The sequence below is a fragment of the Pelodiscus sinensis genome, chromosome 6 (genome assembly GCF_049634645.1).
Source record: "Pelodiscus sinensis isolate JC-2024 chromosome 6, ASM4963464v1, whole genome shotgun sequence".
NCBI lineage: Eukaryota > Metazoa > Chordata > Testudines > Trionychidae > Pelodiscus > Pelodiscus sinensis.
The window spans coordinates 129,470,970-129,495,607 of NC_134716.1; the positions used below are offsets into that span (position 1 = coordinate 129,470,970).

The 24,638-nt window shown below is 63.7% G+C and overlaps 1 protein-coding gene across 7 annotated transcripts in view; it reads left to right on the forward strand.

Annotated features, from left to right (window-relative positions):
* The window catches only part of LOC106732952 (receptor-type tyrosine-protein phosphatase kappa-like), a 77,375-nt gene that overhangs the window by 21,074 nt on the left and 31,663 nt on the right, over window positions 1-24,638 (forward strand). For 2 of the 7 annotated variants that reach the window (XM_075932847.1, XM_075932850.1), the window contains exons 2-12: window positions 792-980; window positions 1,497-1,676; window positions 4,720-4,902; window positions 7,537-7,719; window positions 10,346-10,528; window positions 13,685-13,867; window positions 16,763-16,951; window positions 19,082-19,261; window positions 21,761-21,943; window positions 22,832-23,020; window positions 23,575-23,802. In XM_075932847.1, coding sequence (XP_075788962.1) covers window positions 792-980; window positions 1,497-1,676; window positions 4,720-4,902; window positions 7,537-7,719; window positions 10,346-10,528; window positions 13,685-13,867; window positions 16,763-16,951; window positions 19,082-19,261; window positions 21,761-21,943; window positions 22,832-23,020; window positions 23,575-23,802 — 2,070 coding nt within the window. Of the gene's footprint in view, window positions 1-515; window positions 981-1,496; window positions 1,677-4,719; window positions 4,903-7,536; window positions 7,720-10,345; window positions 10,529-13,684; window positions 13,868-16,762; window positions 16,952-19,081; window positions 19,262-21,760; window positions 21,944-22,831; window positions 23,021-23,574; window positions 23,803-24,638 lie in introns of those variants that run through there. The other 5 variants (XM_075932845.1, XM_075932846.1, XM_075932848.1 and 2 more) reach the window with 4 other exon arrangements.

The window sequence follows — 24,638 nt, forward strand, 5'->3', positions numbered from 1 at the left end:
TGGACACACACCGCTCAGGGCCTGGCGCGCCCCCCACCCGGCACCACTGGCTTTGTGGATCCGTCCCCGGCGCCGTCTCTGCCAGTCGCTGCCCAGGGAGCCCTGGTGCCAGGCTCCGCGCTGGAGCCCAGGGTGCTCCTGTGATTCTCTAGGGGTCTGGAGGTGCAGGGCAGCGAAGCTCAGAGTTACGCCTGTGTCCCCTGGCGGATCCCGCCCTGCTGAGGGTGCCCCTGCTCAGGAGGGCAGGGATGGGGGTGGAGGTGGAGGGAGGGCAGGACAGGGGGGTGCAGGTGGAGGAAAGGCAGGGCAGGGGGGTGCAGGCGGAGGCGGAGGGAGGGCAGGAATGGGGGTGCAGGCAGAGGGAGGGCAGGGCGGGAGGGTGCAGGCGGAGGAAAGGCAGGGCGGGGGCGGGGGAGGTGGAGGAAGGGCAGGAATGGGGGTGCAGGTGGAGGAAGGCAGGGCGGGGGAGGTGGAGGAAGGGCAGGAATGGGGGTGCAGGTGGAGGAAGGGCAGGAATGGGGGTGCAGGTGGAGGAAGGGCAGGAATGGGGGTGCAGGTGGAGGAAGGCAGGGCGGGGGCGGGGGAGATGCTAACAGGTCGACTGTCCGTGGACTCTGCTCTATTGTTTGTTCTTGGGAAGTTTCAGGATCTTTGCTCCCCACGTCCCCTGGCCCCGGGGCAGGACGGGGGGCTGGGAGTCAGTTCTGCTGCCTGGGCTGAGCCGGCCACGGTGGCGCTAAGGTGGGCACGAGGCTCCGTCCCAGCCAGCCCCCAGCCTGTCGTTCCCACAGACACGTGCCGGAGGGCGGGAGGCTGGACTGCGAAGGTGACGTTTCCCTCGGAGCAGGAGACGTTTCGGGTCAATGAGACGGTGCGGGTGAGGTGCCGCGAGGAGCCGGAGGCCGGGCCGTTCCCTGCGACCTGCGTGGAGCTGAAGGGCCGCGGGGCCGTCTGGGACATCAGCGCAGTCACGTGTCTGAGTGAGTGGGGGAGACGGGAACAACCCCGCCAGCACCCCGGGCCCGGAGCCAACCTGCCCAGCCGGCCCAGGCCTGGGGTGCAGCCAGCTCCCGGCAGGCAGCGCCCAGGGACCCCGGCCAGCGCTGCCCCCAGGTCCCTGCCCACCTCACACCCCTCCACAGCCCCAGCCCACACTGCCCCCCCAGCCCATGGTGCTCCCCCCAGGCCCTGAGGCGGCGGCTGGCGCTGGCTGTGGGTCTGTGCCTGCGCCCGGCCCGAGTCCCAGCCGGACACCCCGGGCAGCTCTGCCAGGAGCGATGCTCTGAGGCCGGGGGCTGTGAGCGGCATTTCTCGGGGTGCCTCTCCCGGCCCCGCCCCCAAGAGCGGCCAGGCTCCGTCCCCCCTCCCCCGACGCGCCCCTGGGCCTGGGAGCGGCTCCTGCAGGGGCCGCAGGGGGGTGAGACCCGGGGCCGGCTCCCAGAGCCGGGGCGCTCAGGCCGCAGGACGGACACCCCAAGGGCTCTGCGCTGGCGCAGGGATGTGCAATGACTGGGCGAGGCAGGTGGAGTTCAACACAACCCAGGTGGAGTTCGGTGTCGGGGCCCAGGGGCTGGTGACCTGTCGCCAGGCGTTCGTGCAGCTCTCGTTCAACGCCACGTGCCGGGAGACGGCGGCCGGGCGCTTCGAGTGGGACTTCGGTGCACACACGTGTGTCAGTGAGTGCGGGGGGCCGGGCCGGGGGGTTCAGCCAGCACAGGGGTGTCAGTGAGTGCGGGGGGCTGGGCCGGGGGGTTCAGCCAGCACAGGGGTGTCAGTGAGTGCGGGGGGCCGGGCCGGGGGGTTCAGCCGGCACAGGGGTGTCAGTGAGTGCAGGGGGCCGGGCCGGGGGGTTCAGCCAGCACAGGGGTGTCAGTGAGTGCGGGGGGCCGGGCCGGGGGGTTCAGCCGGCACAGGGGTGTCAGTGAGTGCAGGGGGCCGGGCCGGGGGGTTCAGCCAGCACAGGGGTGTCAGTGAGTGCGGGGGGCCGGGCCGGGGGGTTCAGCCAGCACAGGGGTGTCAGTGAGTGCGGGGGGCCGGGCCGGGGGGTTCAGCCGGCACAGGGGTGTCAGTGAGTGCGGGGGGCTGGGCCGGGGGGTTCAGCCAGCACAGGGGTGTCAGTGAGTGCGGGGGGCTGGGCCGGGGGGTTCAGCCGGCACAGGGGTGTCAGTGAGTGCGGGGGGCCGGGCCAGGGGGTTCAGCCGGCACAGGGGTGTCAGTGAGTGCGGGGGGCCGGGCCGGGGGGTTCAGCCGGCACAGGGGTGTCAGTGAGTGCGGGGGGCCGGGCCGGGGGGTTCAGCCGGCACAGGGGTGTCAGTGAGTGCAGGGGGCCGGGACGGGGGCTCCAGCCAGCACAGGGGTGTCAGTGAGTGCGGGGGGCCGGGACGGGGGGTTCAGCCAGCACAGGGGTGTCAGTGAGTGCGGGGGGCCGGGCCGGGGGGTTCAGCCGGCACAGGGGTGTCAGTGAGTGTGTTGGGGGGGGGGTTCCAGCCAGCACAGGGGTGTCAGTGAGTGCGGGGGGCCGGGCCGGGGGCTCCAGCCAGCACAGGGGTGTCAGTGAGTGCGGGGGGCCGGGCCGGGGGCTCCAGCCGGCACAGGGGTGTCAGTGAGTGTGTTGGGGGGGGGGTTCCAGCCAGCACAGGGGTGTCAGTGAGTGCGGGGGGCCGGGCCGGGGGGTTCAGCCGGCACAGGGGTGTCAGTGAGTGCAGGGGGCCAGGACGGGGGGTTCAGCCGGCACAGGGGTGTCAGTGAGTGCGGGGGGCCGGGCCGGGGGGTTCAGCCGGCACAGGGGTGTCAGTGAGTGCGGGGGGCCGGGCCGGGGGGTTCAGCCGGCACAGGGGTGTCAGTGAGTGCAGGGGGCCAGGACGGGGGGTTCAGCCGGCACAGGGGTGTCAGTGAGTGCGGGGGGCCGGGCCGGGGGCTCCAGCCAGCATAGGGATGTCAGTGAGTGCAGGGGGGGGGGTTCAGCCAGCACAGGGGTGTCAGTGAGTGCAGGGGGGGGGTACAGCCAGCACAGGGGTGTCAGTGAGTGCGGGGGGGGGGGGCTCCAGCCAGCACAGGGGTGTCAGTGAGTGCGGGGGGGGGCTCCAGCCAGCACAGGGGTGTCAGTGAGTGCAGGGGGGGGGTTCAGCCAGCACAGGGGTGTCAGTGAGTGCAGGGGGGGGGTTCAGCCGGCACAGGGGTGTCAGTGAGTGCGGGGGGGGGGCTCCAGCCGGCACAGGGGTGTCAGTGAGTGCGGGGGGGGGGGTTCAGCCGGCACAGGGGTGTCAGTGAGTGCGGGGGGGGGTTCAGCCAGCACAGGGGTGTCAGTGAGTGCGGGGGGGGGGTTCAGCCAGCACAGGGGTGTCAGTGAGTGCGGGGGGGGGTTCAGCCAGCACAGGGGTGTCAGTGAGTGCGGGGGGCCGGGCCGGGGGGTTCAGCCAGCACAGGGGTGTCAGTGAGTGCGGGGGGGGGGGGTTCAGCCAGCACAGGGGTGTCAGTGAGTGCGGGGGGGGGGTTCAGCCGGCACAGGGGTGTCAGTGAGTGCGGGGGGGGGGGTTCAGCCGGCACAGGGGTGTCTGAGTGCGGGGGGCTGGGCCGGGGGGTTCAGCCAGCACAGGGGTGTCAGTGAGTGCGGGGGGCCGGGCCGGGGGGTTCAGCCGGCACAGGGGTGTCAGTGAGTGCGGGGGGCCGGGCCGGGGGGTTCAGCCGGCACAGGGGTGTCAGTGAGTGCAGGGGGGGGTTCAGCCAGCACAGGGGTGTCAGTGAGTGCAGGGGGCCGGGCCAGGGGGTTCAGCCGGCACAGGGGTGTCAGTGAGTGCGGGGGGCTGGGCCGGGGGGTTCAGCCGGCACAGGGGTGTCAGTGAGTGCGGGGGGCTGGGCCGGGGGGTTCAGCCAGCACAGGGGTGTCAGTGAGTGCGGGGGGCCGGGCCGGGGGGTTCAGCCGGCACAGGGGTGTCAGTGAGTGCAGGGGGGGGGTTCAGCCGGCACAGGGGTGTCAGTGAGTGCGGGGGGCTGGGCCGGGGGGTTCAGCCAGCACAGGGGTGTCAGTGAGTGCGGGGGGCCGGGCCGGGGGGTTCAGCCGGCACAGGGGTGTCAGTGAGTGCGGGGGGCCGGGCCGGGGGGTTCAGCCGGCACAGGGGTGTCAGTGAGTGCGGGGGGCCGGGCCGGGGGGTTCAGCCAGCACAGGGGTGTCAGTGAGTGCGGGGGGCCGGGCCGGGGGGTTCAGCCAGCACAGGGGTGTCAGTGAGTGCAGGGGGGGTTCAGCCAGCACAGGGGTGTCAGTGAGTGCAGGGGGGGGTTCAGCCGGCACAGGGGTGTCAGTGAGTGCGGGGGGCTGGGCCGGGGGGTTGTCTGGCTGGGGGGCTCCCTCTAGGCGGCTGAGGGGCCGTGGGAAGAGTCCTGCTGCAGTCAGCCCAGGTTCCCCCCCTCGGCATCCCGGGGGCAGGTGCACGGCTCTGAGCCCGACTCCCGGCCCTGCCCCGTGCGGGCGCATCAGGGACCAGGAACCCCGTTTTCCTCAAGGCCTGTGGGGCTGCCCGGCCGGCAGGCGCCTGCCCATGGCCTGAGAGTGTGACCGGCAAAGGCACCGGAGCGCCTGGCCCTGGTCCCGAGCGGGGCTGATCCTTGCAGCCGGCTGCCTTGCGGGTGCCCAGCTGGGCGCAGTCTCAGCCCATAACACTCGGAGGGAGGGGGGCCGCAGGGCCCAGGAACCCCCAACACCTGCTCTCGTTCTCCCCACAGGGAAGTGTAGAATCCCCAAAGGCTGGGACCCCAGACTGACGTTTACACCCAACCAGACGTTCTACGCCCCCGGGGACGCGCTGACCCTGGGCTGCCCCGCGGGGTATCGGCCGTTGCCGCCCGCGACTGAGTGCGTTACCAACGGGAGCCGGGCCATCTGGAGAGACACCCCCGCCTGCCAGGGTGAGCGCCAGCCCCCCGGGCACCCGGCACAGGGGGCGTATTTATGTCCTGAGCACTCTGACAAGTGTGAAATGATGGTGCAAAGCAGCCCATCGTGAGTGAGTGTGTGTGTGTGTGTGTGTGTGTGTGTGTGTGTGTGTGTGTGTGTGTAGGGGAGAGGACTGGCTGGGCACACGTGGTGCGTGTGCAGAAGGAGCAGGCAGACTGTCAGGGTGTCGATGGAGGGGGAGGGTGTTTGTGTGTAGGGGTGTGCTGGCCAGGCACTCTGTGTGAGTGTGTGTGTGTGTGCAGGAGGTGCAGGTGCTGTGTGGGGGTGTCGATAGGCATTTGGGGTGTGTGTGTAGGAGAGGGGGCTGGCTGGCACACAGTGTGTGAGGAGGTGTGACAGACCGGGCTGTGTCTGGGCACAGCTGAGGGCATCCGCTCAGGGCGAATTGCTCAAATCCAGGGCTCCTTACAGCCCCCAGACCGGAGACCTTCCCAAACAGGCCACAAACCAGTCCCACAGAGCGCTTCAGCTGCCTGCCTGAAGCCTCACGAACAAAACCCCTCTGACACCCCAGCAATATCCGTGCCCCAGATGGCCCCGGGCCTCATACACAGGTGGGGGGTCCTAGCACCCAATCCCACCTACCCCGAACAAGTCCTGTCCGGTTCCAAGAAACCAGCCACAGATCCCTGGTCAATTTACCCTCTGGACCTTGACTACACGCTGTGTGAAGAAGAACTTTCTTTTATTAGTTTTAAACCTGCTCCCCATTAATTTCATTTGGTATCCTCTAGTTCTTCTATTATGGGAACTAATAAATAACTTTTCTTTATCAGCCCTCTCCACACCACTCATGATTTTATAGACCTCTATCATATCCCCCCTCAGTCTCCTCTTTTCTAAACTGAAAAGTCCCAGTCTCTTTAGCCTCTCCTCATATGGGACCCGTTCCAAACCCCTAATCATTTTAGTTGCCCTTTTCTGAACCCTTTCCAGGGCCAAAATATCTTTTTTGAGGTGAGGAGACCACATCTGTACACAGTATTCAAGATGTGGGCGTACCAGTATTCAAGATGTGGGCGTTCCACCATATTCAACCTGTGGAACTCCTTGCCAGAGGAGGCTGTGAGGGCTAGGACTATAATAGAGTTTAAAGAGAAGCTGGATAAATTCATGGAGGTTAGGTCCATAAAAGGCTATTAGCCAGGGGATAAAATGGTGTCCGTGGCCTCTGTTTGTCAGAGGCTGGAGAGGGATGGCAGGAGATAAATCGGTTGATCATTGTCTTCGGTCCATCCTCTCTGGGGCACCTGGTGTTGGCCACTGTCGGCAGACAGGATACTGGGCTAGATGGACCTTTGGTCTGACCCAGTACGGCCATTCTTATGTTCTTATGATCTTACCCACAAACCACACTGAGCCAGTCCTTTAGTATCTACCATCTAAAGGTTTATTACTACAAGAAAGAAAAGCCTGAGAGCGAGGTTGTTAAAGGATAGTACGTTACATGCACCGAATCTCCCAATTCTCGATTCAGGCTCTAGCAGAGATGTTACAGCAGCTGGCTTAAAAGTCCTTGGTGCACATCCTATGCCAGGATGGGTCCACAGTTCTTCCCAGCTTGTGATTCCCTGCGAGGTCGCATCTGGGCTCAGGAGCAGATCTGGAGACCCCATGGGGTTGGCCACACGGCCTATTTATCCCTTCTTCCTGGTTTCTCCCAGGCTGGCTAGAGTCCCGTGGCCAGTGGCCAGGTGTGTCTTTGGCCTTCAAAGGCCCATTGTTCCCTGGAGACTTGCTCATTAGCATGGCCATGGGCAAACATTCCCAGCCCATTACTCAAGCACGTTCAGAGGGTCTGTCTACACTAGCCCCCTAGATCGAATGAGGGTGGTTAATGTAGTCAATCGAAGTTGCGAATGAAGCCCGGGATTTAAATATCCCGGGCTTCATTTGCATCTTGCCAGGCGCCGCCATTTTTAAATCCCCCTTAGTGCGGACTCCGTGCTCGCGGCTACACGGAGTAGGTGGTTCGAATTAGGCTCTCTAATTTGAACTACTGTTACTCCTCGTGGAACTTGAGACCATTGCTCGATGCAGGGTGTAGGGGTCTGTAGGGTGTAGGGGTGTGTAGGGCGGGGGCTGGCTGGCACACAGCGTGTATGGGGGTGTCGATAGCTGTCGGGGACATTGCTGTGGGTGGGGTGTCTGGGAGGGGTGTTCCAGGAGGGACGGGGGGGGTTGTGGAGGGGTTCGGAGGTGCATTTTCAAGGGGGCCGCCCCGCTCCTGCATTCTAGCCCCACAGGCACTGGCAGGCCCTGGGGCAGTGTCCCTGCGGGGAGGTGCCAGGGCGCTGGGTGGGCAGAGCTCGGTGGCAGGGAGGGTGGAGGCTCTGTTCAGAAGGGGCTGTGCTGGCCCAGACCCCCAGGCAGCGTGTCCCCCCCTCACCCCGTGACTCCGTGGGGTGACTCCCCCCCCCCCCGAGCGCTGCAGAGAAAGGGGGGAAATAGACCTGAGCCCTGGGGAGCGGATCCCCGCAGCCCCTGTTGTACCGGGGGGCCCAGGATCAGGCCCATCCTGCCTGGGGAAGGTCACATGACTCCACGGCACCCCTCTCATCTCCCCGTGTGTCTTCCACACCCAGAAACGTGTGAAACCCCCGGAGCCTGGGACCCCAGACTGACGTTTACACCCAACCAGCCGTTCTACGCCCCCGGGGACGCGCTGACGCTGGGCTGCCCCGCGGGGTATCGGCCGTTGCCGCCCGCGACTGAGTGCGTTACCAACGGGAGCCGGGCCGTCTGGAGAGACACCCCCGCCTGCCAGGGTGAGCGCCAGCCCCCCGGGCACCCGGCACAGGGGGCGTATTTATGTCCTGAGCACTCTGACAAGTGTGAAATGATGGTGCAAAGCAGCCCATCGTGAGTGAGTGTGTGTGTGTGTGTGTGTGTGTGTGTGTGTGTGTGTGTAGGGGAGAGGACTGGCTGGGCACACGTGGTGCGTGTGCAGAAGGAGCAGGCAGACTGTCAGGGTGTCGATGGAGGGGGAGGGTGTTTGTGTGTAGGGGTGTGCTGGCCAGGCACTCTGTGTGAGTGTGTGTGTGTGTGCAGGAGGTGCAGGTGCTGTGTGGGGGTGTCGATAGGCATTTGGGGTGTGTGTGTAGGAGAGGGGGCTGGCTGGCACACAGTGTGTGAGGAGGTGTGACAGACCGGGCTGTGTCTGGGCACAGCTGAGGGCATCCGCTCAGGGCGAATTGCTCAAATCCAGGGCTCCTTACAGCCCCCAGACCGGAGACCTTCCCAAACAGGCCACAAACCAGTCCCACAGAGCGCTTCAGCTGCCTGCCTGAAGCCTCATGAACAAAACCCCTCTGACACCCCAGCAATATCCGTGCCCCAGATGGCCCCGGGCCTCATACACAGGTGGGGGGTCCTAGCACCCAATCCCACCTACCCCGAACAAGTCCTGTCCGGTTCCAAGAAACCAGCCACAGATCCCTGGTCAATTTACCCTCTGGACCTTGACTACACGCTGTGTGAAGAAGAACTTTCTTTTATTAGTTTTAAACCTGCTCCCCATTAATTTCATTTGGTATCCTCTAGTTCTTCTATTATGGGAACTAATAAATAACTTTTCTTTATCAGCCCTCTCCACACCACTCATGATTTTATAGACCTCTATCATATCCCCCCTCAGTCTCCTCTTTTCTAAACTGAAAAGTCCCAGTCTCTTTAGCCTCTCCTCATATGGGACCCGTTCCAAACCCCTAATCATTTTAGTTGCCCTTTTCTGAACCCTTTCCAGGGCCAAAATATCTTTTTTGAGGTGAGGAGACCACATCTGTACACAGTATTCAAGATGTGGGCGTACCAGTATTCAAGATGTGGGCGTTCCACCATATTCAACCTGTGGAACTCCTTGCCAGAGGAGGCTGTGAGGGCTAGGACTATAATAGAGTTTAAAGAGAAGCTGGATAAATTCATGGAGGTTAGGTCCATAAAAGGCTATTAGCCAGGGGATAAAATGGTGTCCGTGGCCTCTGTTTGTCAGAGGCTGGAGAGGGATGGCAGGAGATAAATCGGTTGATCATTGTCTTCGGTCCATCCTCTCTGGGGCACCTGGTGTTGGCCACTGTCGGCAGACAGGATACTGGGCTAGATGGACCTTTGGTCTGACCCAGTACGGCCGTTCTTATGTTCTTATGATCTTACCCACAAACCACACTGAGCCAGTCCTTTAGTATCTACCATCTAAAGGTTTATTACTACAAGAAAGAAAAGCCTGAGAGCGAGGTTGTTAAAGGATAGTACGTTACATGCACCGAATCTCCCAATTCTCGATTCAGGCTCTAGCAGAGATGTTACAGCAGCTGGCTTAAAAGTCCTTGGTGCACATCCTATGCCAGGATGGGTCCACAGTTCTTCCCAGCTTGTGATTCCCTGCGAGGTCGCATCTGGGCTCAGGAGCAGATCTGGAGACCCCATGGGGTTGGCCACACGGCCTATTTATCCCTTCTTCCTGGTTTCTCCCAGGCTGGCTAGAGTCCCGTGGCCAGTGGCCAGGTGTGTCTTTGGCCTTCAAAGGCCCATTGTTCCCTGGAGACTTGCTCATTAGCATGGCCATGGGCAAACATTCCCAGCCCATTACTCAAGCACGTTCAGAGGGTCTGTCTACACTAGCCCCCTAGATCGAATGAGGGTGGTTAATGTAGTCAATCGAAGTTGCGAATGAAGCCCGGGATTTAAATATCCCGGGCTTCATTTGCATCTTGCCAGGCGCCGCCATTTTTAAATCCCCCTTAGTGCGGACTCCGTGCTCGCGGCTACACGGAGTAGGTGGTTCGAATTAGGCTCTCTAATTTGAACTACTGTTACTCCTCGTGGAACTTGAGACCATTGCTCGATGCAGGGTGTAGGGGTCTGTAGGGTGTAGGGGTGTGTAGGGCGGGGGCTGGCTGGCACACAGCGTGTATGGGGGTGTCGATAGCTGTCGGGGACATTGCTGTGGGTGGGGTGTCTGGGAGGGGTGTTCCAGGAGGGACGGGGGGGGTTGTGGAGGGGTTCGGAGGTGCATTTTCAAGGGGGCCGCCCCGCTCCTGCATTCTAGCCCCACAGGCACTGGCAGGCCCTAGGGGCAGTGTCCCTGCGGGGAGGTGCCAGGGCGCTGGGTGGGCAGAGCTCGGTGGCAGGGAGGGCGGAGGCTCTGTTCAGAAGGGGCTGTGCTGGCCCAGACCCCCAGGCAGCGTGTCCCCCCCTCACCCCGTGACTCCGTGGGGTGACTCCCCCCCCCCCGAGCGCTGCAGAGAAAGGGGGGAAATAGACCTGAGCCCTGGGGAGCGGATCCCCGCAGCCCCTGTTGTACCGGGGGGCCCAGGATCAGGCCCATCCTGCCTGGGGAAGGTCACATGACTCCACGGCACCCCTCTCATCTCCCCGTGTGTCTTCCACACCCAGAAATGTGTGAAACCCCCGGAGCCTGGGACCCCAGACTGACGTTTACACCCAACCAGCCGTTCTACGCCCCCGGGGACGCGCTGACGCTGGGCTGCCCCGCGGGGTATCGGCCGTTGCCGCCCGCGACTGAGTGCGTTACCAACGGGAGCCGGGCCGTCTGGAGAGACACCCCCGCCTGCCAGGGTGAGCGCCAGCCCCCCGGGCACCCGGCACAGGGGGCGTATTTATGTCCTGAGCACTCTGACAAGTGTGAAATGATGGTGCAAAGGAGCCCATCGTGCGTGAGTGTGTAAGGGATGGGCTGGCTGGAAACAGCGTTGTGCGCAGGAGGTGCAGGCAGTGTGTCAGGGTGTCGATGGAGGGGGAGGGTGTTTGTGTGTAGGTGTGTGTTGGCAGGGCACTCTGTGTGTGTGTGTGTGTGTGTGTGAGAGCAGGAGGTGCAGGTGCTGTCGTGGGGTGTCAATTGCATGTGTGTGTGTCTGTGTGTGTAGGGGACACAGCATGTGTGGGGGTGTCGATAGGGGGTGTGGGAGTGTGTAGGATGGGGGCTGGCTGACGCAGTGTGTGCGGGGGTGTCGATAGGGGGTGTTGGCGTGTGAGTAGGCGTGGGGGCTGGTTGGGCACACAGTATGTGTGGAGGTGTCTATAGGGGCTGTGGGTGTGTGCAGGAGGTGCAGGCGCTGTGTTGGGGTGTTGATAAGGAAGGGTGTGTGTGTGTGTAGGGGTGGGCTGGACGGCAGCATGTGTGGGGGTGTTGATAGGAGGTGTGGGGGTGTGTAGGGTCGGGGCTTGGGTGGCACAAAGTGTGTGTGGTGTCAATATGGGCTGTGGGGGGTGTAGGGCGGGGGCTGGCTGGCACACAGCATGTGTGGGGGTGTCGATAGGTGTCGGGGACGTTGCTGTGTGGGTGGGGTGTCTGGGAGGGGTGTTCCAGGATGGGCGGGGGGGGGATTGTGTAGGGGTTTGGAGTAGGGTTGCCAGATGGCTGAAAGAAAAATACCGAACCCCCCCGCCCCTCCAAAAAACACCGGGAAAAAGTTTTGTTGAAGGAAAAAAAGGTGGGGGGACCAAAGTTGTGGAGCAAAGAAAAAAAAAAACCCTCCGAGAACCTGGCTCACTGCTAGCGGTTACCAGGTAATCCTTAAAAAAACCAAAAAAACCCCCGAACATGCTTCATTGCGGGAGGGGTGGGGGGCGGCCAGGAAGAGGGAGGGGGTGACAACAAGGCTGGTCGGGGGAGATGGGGGGGGCAATGGGAAGCAGGGCTGGTCGTGAGAGGGGGGGTCGGGTGGAATGGGGCTGGCTGCGGGATATCGGGGGAGGGGGGACCGGCCAGAAGGGGACAGGGATGACCGGGAGTAGGGGGGGGGTGGTGATAAGCACAGCTGGGGGGGATCAGGGGCTGCCAGGGTGGTCAGGAGGAAGGGGAAGTGGGAAGCAGAGCTGGCGTGGGGCGGGGGGCAGGGGAGGGGTGCAGCGGCGCTGGCCGGGAGGAAGGGGGACCAGGAGGAAGGGGGAGCAGGAAGCAGAGCTGGCGGGGGGTGGGAGGGGTGCAGTGGCGCTGGCCAGGAGGAAGGGGGGAGCAGGGAGGAAGGGGGAGCGGGAAGCACAGCTGGCGGGGGGGGATGCAGCGGCGCTGGCTGGGAGGAAGGGGGGACCGGGAGGAAGGGGAGCGGGAAGCACAGCTGGCGGGGGGGATGCAGCGGTGCTGGCCGGGAGGAAGGGGGGACCGGGAGGAAGGGGGAGCAGGAAGCACAGCTGGCGGGGGGGAGGGGTGCAGCGGCGCTGGCCGGGAGGAAGGGGGGACCGGGAGGAAGGGGGAGCAGGAAGCACAGCTGGCGGGGGGGGATGCAATGGCGCTGGCCGGGAGGAAGGGGGGACCGGGAGGAAGGGGAGCGGGAAGCACAGCTGGCGGGGGGGGATGCAATGGCGCTGGCCGGGAGGAAGGGGGGACCGGGAGGAAGGGGAGCGGGAAGCACAGCTGGCGGGGGGGATGCAGCGGTGCTGGCCGGGAGGAAGGGGGGACCGGGAGGAAGGGGGAGCAGGAAGCACAGCTGGCGGGGGGGAGGGGTGCAGCGGCGCTGGCCGGGAGGAAGGGGGGACCGGGAGGAAGGGGGAGCAGGAAGCACAGCTGGCGGGGGGGAGGGGTGCAGCGGCGCTGGCCGGGAGGAAGGGGGGACCGGGAGGAAGGGGGAGCAGGAAGCACAGCTGGCGGGGGGGAGGGGTGCAGCGGCGCTGGCCGGGAGGAAGGGGGGACCGGGAGGAAGGGGGAGCAGGAAGCACAGCTGGCGGGGGGGGATGCAGCGGCGCTGGCCGGGAGGAAGGGGGGACCGGGAGGAAGGGGGAGCAGGAAGCACAGCTGGCGGGAGGGAGAGGTGCAGCGGCGCTGGCCGGGAGGAAGGGGGGACCGGGAGGAAGGGGGAGCTGGAAGCACAGCTGGCGGGGGGGGGGAGGTGCAGTGCCGCTGGCCGGGGGAGATCAGGAAGAGGAACGGGCCGGCGGGAAGCAGAGCTGGGAGGAGGTGCAGGGGGGTGGCTGGGGAAGATCAGGAGGTGCGGGGGGGGACAAATCGGCCGGCGGGGAGCGGGACTGACCTGGGCACTCGCTGCCTGTCCCACGCAGGCTCCCGGCGACCCACGAGCGAGGAGGCTTCCCCTCCCCCTCCGCCTCCCCCTCACACTCAGGGGACTGGGGGGCTCCCGGCAGCCATCGTGGCCCCGCCCCCCAGCTGGGACTCCCAGCCGTTCCCCCTCCCCCGCCAGGCTTCCCTCCGGTGCGCAGCCGGAAAATCAGAGAATACCGGACACTGCACATCGCACATCACACACTGCTCATCACACACTGCTCATCACACACTGCTCATCACACACTGCTCATCGCTCGTGTCCGCTATTCTCTGATTTTTTTCCCGGACAGAGCGCGCAAACACCGGACTGCCCAGTACAACACCGGACACCTGGCAACCCTAGTTCGGAGGTGCATTTTAAAGGGGGCCGCCCCGCTCCGGCCTTCTAGCCCCACAGGCACTGGCAGGCCCCAGGGGCAGTGTCCCTGCGGGGAGGTGCCAGGGCGCTGGGTGGGTAGAGCTCGGTGGCAGGGAGGGCGGAGGCTCTGCCCAGGCAGCGTGTCCCCCCCTAACCCCGTGACTCCGTGGGGTGACTCCCCCCCTACCCTGAACACTGCAGAGAAAGGGGGAAAAAGGCCTGAGCCCTGGGGAGTGGATCCCCGCAGCCCCTGTTGAACTGGGGGGCCCAGGCTCAGGATCAGGCCCATCCTGCCTGGGGAAGGTCACATGACTCCACGGCCCTGAGCGTCTCCCCGTGTGTCTTCCACACCCAGAAACGTGTGAAACCCCCGGAGCCTGGGACCCCAGACTGACGTTTACACCCAACCAGCCGTTCTACGCCCCCGGGGACGCGCTGACGCTGGGCTGCCCCGCGGGGTATCGGCCGTTGCCGCCTGCGACCCAGTGCGTTACCAACGGGAGCCGGGCCGTCTGGAGAGACACCCCCGCCTGCCAGGGTGAGCGCCAGCCCCCCGGGCACCCGGCACAGGGGCTGGGCTGGCAGCCGATGCGCCAGGACCTTTCGGTGTCTCAGGGGTGGACTCTGAACCCCAAAACCCTCCCCTTCGCAGGGCCTCTCAGCCTCCCGTCTGGGGCCAGCTGGGCCATAGTGGGGGGCTGTCTGCTCTGTAACCCGGGGTCTCCCTGCGCTGGGCTGTGTGATTCCCACTGACTCCCCCACATGGGGATTGGCCCAGACACCCAGCCCCAGCCTGGGCAGGGAACAAGGCTCTTCCCGGGGGAGAGACAAAGGGAGGGAGGGGGAGACGGCACCTGGCTGGGGGCAGGCCTGGAGGCTGGGCAGTGTTTGGCTGGGATGACGGCTCGGTTCGTTGTCTGACCGCAAAGAGACAGGCAACACCAGCAAAGTCCGATCACAAGCTCTTTATTGAAGAGTGCGCACAGCAATCGAGAGCGGCCCGTCTCCAAAGAGAACCAGCCATGATTTTAGTAACAGGCAGGCTTATAAAGACAGTTCCGTCGCGTCATTAGCTCTTCACCCAGGCCACACACCCCCCTTTCTAAAACTTTTAGTATCTATTCTCGTGAAGTCATTCTGCCGCTCTACTCTGCACTAGTTAGGCCTCAGCTGGAGTACTGTGTCCAGTTCTGGGCGCCACATTTCAAGAAAGATGTGGAGAAATTGGAAAGGGTCCAGAGAAGAGCGACAAGAATGATTAAAGGTCTAGAGAACATGACCTATGAAGCCAGGCTTCGTGAACTGGGCTTGTTTAGTTTGGAAAAAAGAAGATTAAGGGGGGACATGAGAGCGGTTTTCAAATATCTAAAAGGGTGTCACAAGGAGGAAGGAGAAAATTTGTTCCTCTTGGTTTCTGAGGACAGGACAAGGAGTAATGGGCTTAAAGTGCAGCAGGGGAGGTTTAGATTGGACATTAGGAAAAAATTCCTAACTGTCAGGGTGGTCAAATATTGGAATAAATTGCCAAGGGAGGTGGTGGAATCTCCCTCTCTGGAGATATTTAAGAACAGGTTAGAATCATAGAATCATAGAATAATAGGACTGGAAGGGACCTCGAGAGGTCATCGAGTCCAGCCCCCCGCCCTCAAGGCAGGACCAAGCTCCACCTACACCATCCCTGACAGATGTCTATCTAACCTGTTCTTAAATATCTCCAGAGAGGGAGATTCCACCACCTCCCTTGGCAATTTATTCCAATATTTGACCACCCTGACAGTTAGGAATTTTTTCCTAATGTCCAATCTAAACCTCCCCTGCTGCACTTTAAGCCCATTACTCCTTGTCCTGTCCTCAGAAACCAAGAGGAACAAATTTTCTCCTTCCTCCTTGTGACACCCTTTTAGATATTTGAAAGCCGCTATCATGTCCCCCCTTAATCTTCTTTTTTCCAAACTAAACAAGCCCAGTTCATGAAGCCTGGCTTCATAGGTCATGTTCTCTAAACCTTTAATCATTCTTGTCGCTCTTCTCTGTACCCTTTCCAATTTCTCCACATCTTTCTTGAAATGTGGCGCCCAGAACTGGACACAGTACTCCAGCTGAGGCCTAACTAGTGCAGAGTAGAGCGGCAGAATGACTTCACGAGTTTTGCTTACAACACACCTGTTGATACAACCTAGAATCATATTTGCTTTTTTTGCAACAGCATCACACTGTTGGCTCATATTCAACTTGTGGTCCACTATGACCCCTAGATCCCTTTCTGCCATGCTCCTTCCTAGACAGTCGCTTCCCATCTTGTATGTATGGAACTGATTGTTCCTTCCTAAGTGGAGCACTTTGCATTTCTCTTTATTAAACCTCATCCTGTTTACCTCTGACCATTTCTCTAACTTGCTAAGGTCATTTTGAATTATGTCCCTATCCTCCAAAGAAGTCGCAACCCCACCCAGTTTGGTATCATCTGCAAACTTAGATAGACATCTGTCAGGGATGGTGTAGACGGAGCTTGGTCCTGCCTTGAGGGCGGGGGGCTGGACTCGATGACCTCTCGAGGTCCCTTCCAGTCCTATTATTCTATGATTCTATGATTCATTGTGGCCAGAAGCGCTTCACAATGCATCAGCAACTTTCTTATCAATCACAAAAGGCAGGTACCAGGAACAAGGAGACAAGGGAGTTGGGCACAAACAAAGTTCAAAACTAGGGAGGTAAGATTAGCGAAGGGGAACAGAAACAGGGAGGTTCTGGCCAGTTCCCAAAGCAAGCCGCAGTAGGTACAAATTTGTCATTTATCATTTATCTTACTTCTATAACCTAAGCCAGCATGGAGGGCGCCTCTGTTTGAACCACATCCCTGGTTCTGGTCAAGAATCCTCAGAGGCCTCTGAAATGAGCCGTTGTTAACTTTCCTTAGCATAATGTCGACCAGGCCTTGTTTTTCTGGGCCCAACAACACGAGGAGAGGAGACTAAGCCGAGTGCTGAGAGTTCAGGGGGGCGATGCTCCCGCCCCAAGGGGTCTGAGGCTGCCTGGCCCTGACCCCTTATGTCCACACCACGTCTGTGCTGGGCTGTATCCAGGAGCAGCAATAACCCCCCTGTTCTACTGGCCGGCGGAGTCTGTTCTGGCTGCTATGGGGGTGCAGGATTGGGGGGTCCCCGACGCGCCGCACACCAGAGACCCTCCCTAAGCCCAGGGCCCTCAGCCAGACCCTGGCAGGCCCGGGGCCTCAGGGCCAACCCACAAGGGCAGGAGCAGCCCAGGGACTCCCCCGCACCAGCTGGTCCATGTTCCTCGCCTCCCCCGGCCTTTGCTGCGCTGGTTTCGCCAGGCTCCCCTGGGCTCAGCTCTGTCCCCGGACGCCCGGTAGCCGCCAGCTGCCCCGTCCCCTCAGCTGCCCTTGCCAAGACTGGACGTTTCTTCCCTCCAGGGATCTGCACGACGGCAGAGAAGTGGCCCCCGTCGCTCTCGGCTATCTCCGCACAGACCGAGTTTGCCGCTGGGGAGAAGGTCTGGGCGACCTGCCGCCAGGAGCAGTACGAGGGGGACCCGGGCTGGGTGCGCTGCACGGAGACGGCCGGCCGCGTGGCGTGGGACACGGGCAACGTGAGCTGCGTGGGTGAGTTCTGTGCACACGGGCTGCAGGACGGGCGGGGGACTGGCTCCGCACCCAGGGAGGCCCAGGGCTCGGCAGCGGCTCCGCACCTCCCTGGGGGCGGATTTATGGGCTGAGTGTTCAGCTCAGAGACTCTGCAGGGCCTGAAGTGACAGCAAGAGTGTGGGGCGGCAGGCACACAGCCTGTGTGGGCTGCATGGCGGGGCTGCAGGCTGTGTGCTGGAGGGGTGTGTGTGGGGTGCATGGCGGGGCTGCAGGCTGTGTGCTGGAGGGGTGTGTGGTGGGTCCGGGTGTGGCTAAGTGTTACAAGGTGAGAACAGGGTGTCGGGGTGTGAGGGACCAGGCCAGGTCTGGGCACAGCTGAGGGCGTCTGCTCAGGGTGAATTGCTCAAACTCGGGGCTCCTGACAGCCCCTGACTGGAGACCTTCCCAAATAGGCCACAAACCAGTCGCACTGAGCGCTCCAGCTGCCAATCTGGCCAGCCAGAAGCCTCATGAGCAAAACCCCTCGGACATCCCAGATCTTCTGGTGCCCCAATCAGCCCCAGGCCTAAATCACAGGCGAGGGGTTACAGAACCCAATCTCACCTCCCCCAAACAGGTTCTTCCGGTCCCAAGAAACCAGCCACAGATCCCAGGTCAATTTACACTCTGGATCTTACCCACAAATCACGCTGAGCTGATCCTTCAGAATCTACCATCTAAAGGTTCATTACTACAAGAAAGAAAAGCCTGAGAGTGAGGTTGTTAAAGTATCGTACATTACACGCAGGGAATCTCCCAGTTCTCAATACAGGCTCTAGCTGCTGGCTTAAAAGTCCTTGGTGCACATCCTATGTCAGGAGGGGTCCACGGTTCTTCCCGGCTTGTGGTTCCCTGCAAGGCTGCCTCTGGGATCAAGAGCTGAGCTGAAGACCAAGATGGAGGGGCCACCTGGCACTTATATATCTCCTCTGGCATCTTCTTGGCTGCAGCAGGTCACCTGGCCAGTGGCCTGTCCCCGTGTCCCATGCTGGTAGCCCTTAGATACCAGTCCCATTCCTGAGGGGTGTATTAGCACCTAGAGATCCATTGTCTCCTTGCTAATTAGCATGGCCACTGGCTCAGTTTTCCTGGCCCATTGCTCATCCACAGAGAATTTTCCAGCATCCACACAGAGTCCATGTTTCTAACTCCAGACAAATATCGTACAAGTACATGGGTAGCAGACACAGAATCAGCAGAACAGAAGCTTTCATGTGACACCTCCCATGGCCCCCTTTGCACACACTTTGGGGCAAACACCCCCCACGGGTGCAGCAGTGATCTGGCTGCTCCCCTTACAATCCAGTAAGGTGACACGTGTGTGCTCGACTGGAGGCTCTGGGGGTGCATGGCGCAGGGGGACAGAGGCGCTCCCGTCAGCATGTGGCTGGTTTGCCGGCTGAGCGGGGTTTGGGGTTGGCCTTCGGGTGCTCTCCTAGCCCAGGCTGCGAGCGCTGACCCGAGGCCTGTGTGCGCTGTGGGCCTGGCGGCTGGGGGGTTCGTGCAGACAGCGGAGAGGGGAGGAGACGGAACAGCCGCCTGTGTTCCAATGCACACGCTGCCTGCCCCCCTCCAGCCAGGTCCAGCTGCCACTGGGGTGGGGCAGGAGGGCCGGGGGGGACGACAGGTGCAGGAAACACTAAAAGCCAGAGAAAACCTGGCCCTTGGGCAGAGCGCCCCCCCAGGATACAGCAGGGGGGACGAGGATCCAGACTCCCGGCCCATCGGATGGGAACAGGGCCCTGAGCTGTGGGCTGGGCCCGGGGCGGGCGAGCGGCCTGTGAGAAGGGGGAAGGGGACACGGGGTAACGGCTCTGCGGGGTCGGGGCTGGGCAGGGTGGGGAGGGGCTGACCGCAGGGCTGTCCATGGGGGCTAAGCCCCTTATTTCCTGCTCTGCTGCTCCGGGCCTGGAGCTCCCTCCCCTCAGCGCCGGTGCCCACGGGCGTCTGTATGGGCGCTGGCCCAGGCCTGTTGGGCCGAGGGACCCGTCGCTTCTGGAGCCCAGCGCGGGGCAGGGGCCGGACAGACAGCTCCTTGGCCGGGGCCGGGCCCTCTCCCGTGGGGACCGGAATCTCGCCATTCTAGGGTCTGCCCCCTTCTCCCCACAGAGAAGTGCCCCCAGCCCCGCGTGGCCTGGCCTCTGGGGCTGGAACCCAACAAGCTGTTCTACGGCCAGGGGGAGCTGGTGACCCTGAGCTGCCCGACGGGGATGGAGCCCTCTGAGCCCGCGATCAGCTGCGTCAGGCAGGGGAGCCACAGCGTCTGGAACGCGACTGTCGGCTGCCTGGGTAAGTGGGAGCCCGACGCCCTCCCCCTGCCCCGGGACCCCAGCGCCCGGCTGGGCCGGAGGCTCTGGGACCCTAGAGATGGGGGAGGGAGGCATTGCCGTCCCAGAGCAGAGCAAGATCATGCAAGATCTCCTTGTTAAGCCAAGCTGGTCTTTTGCCATATTTTCTATCTTTCCTACACAGCGGAATTGTTTGCTTTTGGGCCCTTAACAACGTCCCTTTGAAATACTTCCAACTCTCCTCAGTTGTTTTTCCCTTCAGTCTTGCTTCCCATGGGACCTTACCTACAAGTTCTCTGAGCTTATCAAAATCTGCCTTCCTGAAATCCATTACCTCAATTGTGCTGGTCTCCCTTCTACCTTTCCTTAAGATCATGAACTCTATTATTTCGTGATCACTGTCCCCTATACTGTCTTCCACTTTCAAGTTCTCAACTAGTTCCTCCCTATTTGTTAAAACCAAATCCAGAACAGCTTCTCCTCTGGTAGCTTTTTCAACCTTCTGAAACAGAAAGTTGTCTCCAATGCAGTCCAGAAACTTATTGGCTAGCCTGTGCCTCGCTGTGTTAGTTTCCCAACATATGTCTGGATAGTTGAAGTCCCCCATCACCACCAAATCTTGGGCTTTGGATAGTTTTGTTAATTGTTTAAAAAAGGCCTCATCCACCTCTTCCACCTGGCTAGGTGGCCTGTAGTAGACTCCTAGCATGATATCACCCTCGTTTTTTACTCCTTTTAGCTTAACCCAGAGACTCTCTACATGGCTATCTCCTACGTTCCTCCAGCTCTGTGTGTGCTACAGCCGGCCAGCCACAGCCGGGCTCTGCCAGCCTGGCTTGCACTGCAGGGTGTGCGACTGCGCGTTGGGGACCCCCGGCCCTGCCCCCGTCCACAGCCAGACGTGACCCCGCCAGCCAGTAGAGCAGGAGGATTATTGGTTCCCGGGGACACAGGCGATGGTCGCGGGATACATGGAGAGTGGGCAGCCTTAGCCCTCCTGGGGGGGGGTCAAGGGCCCCAGGACCCCCCTTGTCCTGGCTTTAGTCTGCCTTGCTCATCCCCCTCCCCCAGCCTGCCCCTTCTCCCAGCCCCCGGTCACTCCTCCCCACTGGCAGCCCCCCCCTTTGTCCAAACTCCTTCCCCTGGCCAGGTGTGAAGTGGCTGGGCCAGTCTCCCTGCCTTGGCTCAGGAGACCCCCATCCCTGCTGGGCCCTGCACAGACGCAGGCTCACAAGAGCAGCCCCCCCCCCATCGCAGGGTGTGACACGGCGTGTTGGGGTTCCCCCGACTCCTGCCCCTCCTCACTCGGGCGCATCCTGTCCGGCCGGGACCCGTTCTCAGCTCGCCCGGCTGGTGCCGACTTCTCACCCAGCCCTGGCCTGTCTCCCAAGCGCCTCCAGCCCCGCCCAGCAAAGGCCCTTTCCCCTCCGTTCTCCGGGTCCCCGACGGGAGCCTGAGCCCAGCGGGACCCCGAGTCCCAGGGTGACAACGACCCATTGGGAACCCTGAGTGCGCCCCTCCCGCTCTTGTGCACCCTGCGCACGCTCAGTTCACGCCGGTCGTGTTCCCCTCGTCGGCGGGCGAGTGCGGGGGGCTGGGCGAGCCCGACTCGGTCCCTGTGCAGGGTCTGCAGCCCGCAGGCCGGGCAGCGAAGGAAGCAGGCGGGTCTGGCGCGGGTCGGGCTCGGCCGAGCTGCCCGGGCTGCTCCTCGTGCCCCGAGCCAGGGAGAGGGGTTGGGAAGTGGCTCCAGGATCTGTCCAGGGCCGTCCGGCTGGCGGGGCGCGGGCTCTGCTTCCCCTTCGAGGACAGGCCCTGCTTGCGCTTCTCCCGGGCCCCCGCCCCGCGTTCCGGGAGAACCGCGCCCGGCTCGGGGACGGCAGCAGCCGCCCCTTAGCCATGGGGCACCACGGTGGCTGCCTGGGCTGCTGGCTGAAGGGGTCCCTGGGTGTAGGGGGCAGAGCCGGATCCGTGGGTGAAGCTCCCTGGAACGGCAGAGGCCGGTGGGCGAGGTCGTACTTTTGCTGGGCCAAGAGAGCCCTTGCCGCCTCCCCCGGCCCCCGTGGGAGCAGCCGGGCGGCAGCTACGCTGCAAGCGGGACGCAGATCGGAGCCCCCTTCACGCCGCTGCTCTTGTCGGACTCCCCCCTCCCTCCCTCCCCTCCACCCCGCAGCAGCGGGCTCCGTGTTTCCGCCAGCCCCCCAGGCCGAGCGCTGCTCTGTGCTGAGCGGGCAGGTCTCCCAGGCTGGAGAGGGCACAGCGGGCTCCCCCAGCCTCCCCCCACCCTGAGCTGCCCGCGTGGGGCTCAGCCCTGGGCAGGGGGGTTAATGCAGCCGTCACAGCCCAGGGGCGGGGAATCCGAGGGGGACCGGCCGGCACAGGCCCGGGCCCCTGGGAGGGGGCAGCCGGCAGCCTGTGGGGTGGCACAGCCCACGGGGCTCAGCCCAGGTGCCCGAGAGGCGTCTGCTCAAACCCTGAGCCAGCCCCTCCCTCCTGTGCACAGAGCAGTGCCCAGCCCCCGAGACCCAGGACCCCAGGGTCCAGTTCACCCTCCAGCAGCCGTTCTACAGCCAAGGAGCCTCGGTGACCTGGAGCTGCCCTGCGGGGTTCCAGCCCTCGCCGCCCGAGATCAGGTGCCTGCACCGGGGCAGCCAGACCACGTGGAGTGGGACGCCCGCCTGCACTGGTGAGTGTGAGCCCCTGGGGCCACAGGGCTCCGGCGCCCCTCGAGCCTCCCCCAGCGCCACGTGGGCATCGCAGCCTCTGTCCAGGGACGGGCCCCTTGTCTCCAGCGCCGGCAGCCTGACGCCCGGCGTCTCCGCCAACCCCCCGGGGCGGGCAGCCCGGGCCAGGCCCAACGAGGCAGAGGGTGTCGCCCGGGGACGCTGGCACAGCCAGAGGCAGGGAGAGTGTCCAGACCCAGCCGGGCTCCCTGGGCCCGCTGTGGGCATGGCCGGCCGGCAGAGGAGGCAGCAGGAAAGGCGCGAGAGTCTGGGCCCGAGGCAGGAGGGACGACGGTGAGATGCTCCGGGGCAGAGCTCAGAGCCGAGCAGGCACCGAGCCCCCGGCGAGGCCCCGTCCTGCAGAACTGCCCCCCCCCCCCCCCCCCGCAGCTCCCGCGGCTCCTGTCCCCTCAGGCACCCAGCCGGCTCTGCACGGGGAGGGCGCCCAGGCAGAGCGGGCAGAGGCCTCCGGGCACTGGGGCTGCTTGCCTGGGGGAGCAGGCGTTACCCGGTCAGGGGGTTGGGGGAGAGCCCAGTCGCCATAGCGATGGTGCAGCGCGGGGACCAGAGGGGCGGGGGCCCGTGGCCTGGGCACTGGGGGAGGGACGTTGGCTGACGGGAGGAGGAGACTCGGTGGGACGAGGGCGCAGGGCCAGGCCAAGGGGGGTCAGGCTCCCCCCTGCTGACAGGGTGGGGCTGGACTGAGCAGAGGGGCTGACGGCCTCTCTCAGGACGTTATGGGTCCGGTCCCACATGGGGCGTCGCTCCTCCCCGAGGGGGCAGGGCCGGCCGCTCTGTGGGAGGGGGACACGGGGACGGTTTGCTGGGACTGCACATTTCTTCCTTTGCAGGGGTTTGCACGAGGGCAGGGAACTGGCCCCCGTCGGTCTCTGCGTCCATCCTACGCACCACGTTTGCAGTTGGCGAGTGGGTTACGGTGACCTGCCGCCCGGAGCAGTACGAGGGGAGTGAGGCTTGGATGCAGTGTACGGAGACGGCCGGGAGCGTGGCGTGGGACACGAGCCGTGTGCGCTGCGTGGGTGAGTTCTGCCACGCGGGCGGCAGGACGGGCGGGGGATTCGAACCCAGGGCCCGAGCGCCCCCTCCGAGGCTAAGCACAGGCGGGAGCCCCCCAGCCTCAGGGAATGGATGGGAGGCAGGTCTCTGCTCCCACACCGGGGGCCAGTTCCCCTCTCCGGTCCCAGCCATCGGGGTGGGTGCCCTGCCGGATCCCTCAGGCCCTGGCAGAGGGAGACGCCCCGAGGCCTGAACGTTCCCAAAGGGGCCTGGTGGATGAATGGTGCCTTCCCCTCCTGTCCCGCCTCCCCCGTTAGCTGCCTGGGTCGCCCCCCCCCTCCCGCCGGGCTGCAGGGAGTCCAGAGCCCTGGGGGTTCCACAGGCTGCCGGGTCCATGGCTGGTCCTGCCCCAAAGGGGCCAGGGAACGGCCGGAAAGCCCTGTTAGACCCCCCCCCCCCCGCCAGGCTGGGCAGGCCGGGCCCCGCACTCTGCCCCGGGGCCAACTGGCTGCAGCCCGTCCCTGGCTGTCCCCGGCCACGGGCGTGTCCTGCCTGCCCAGCCCCCTCTCTCTGGCAGAGAAGTGCCCCAGGCCCCAGGGGGACCCCAGGCTGCGGCTGGCGCCAGACCGGCCCTTTTACAGCCGCGACGAACGGGTGGAGCTGAGCTGCCCGGAGGGGGCCTGGGCCTCGCCCTCCAGGATGACGTGTGTGCGGCGGGGGCCAAGCGGGAGCGGCGGGAACGCCTGGGCGGAGCAGGACAGCCGGGGCGCCGGGCGCCTCCTCGCAAGCAGCGCTCACTGTGTGGGTGAGTGGGGGGCCGGCTCCCGCGGGCCGGGGGGCAGGGTCTGGGCCGCACAGCGCCGGGGGGGCAGGGTCTGGGCTGCACAGCGCCGGGGGGGCAGGGTTTGGGCCGCAAGGCGCACACGAGGCCCAGGTACAACGGGGTGCCCGGCTCCCAGGACACCAGACTCCAGGGGGAGGAGGCGCTGGGGGGGCGAGGGAGCCGGTAGCTTTCTCACGGCTGCAGCAGCAGCCTCCCCGCCCTCCTGGGTGCTGTCTGTGGCCTCACGTGGGCGTCGCCGTGTCGCTCGCGCCGACAGGTTCCGTGTCCTGGGCGTAGCGTCCTCACACGCCCGCCTGCAGCGCCTGGGCCTTACCCCAGCCCTCGGAGTGACCCCAACCGGCACTCGGAGGAACAGTTCATTCGAGCTAAGGAGTTAGTTCGAATTAACGTTTAACTGCCACGTCTAGCCACGGGCAGTTAGTTCGGACGAAGGGGATTTAAAAATGGCGGCACTCGGGAACATGCAAATGAAGCCCGGGATATTTAAATCAAGGGCCGCATTTCCAGTTCCGGTTGCCCTCATTTGTCTACCTAGCTTGAACTAATGGGCTAGTGTAGACGTACTCACAGGGTGTCTGGGGCACCGCTGGGAGGGTCCAACCAGGGCGAATTGCTCAGAGCCGGGGCTACTTACATCTCCAGGCTGGCGGCCTCCTTTATAAGGCACCAAAACAGCCACCGAGCGCATCAGCCGCCCCCCTGGCCAGCAAGGAGCCTCCCCAGCAAATCCCCTCAGACACCCCAGTGCTCCCTGTGCCCCCCCAGCCCCCCTTACACAGGGGAGAGGTTATAACCCA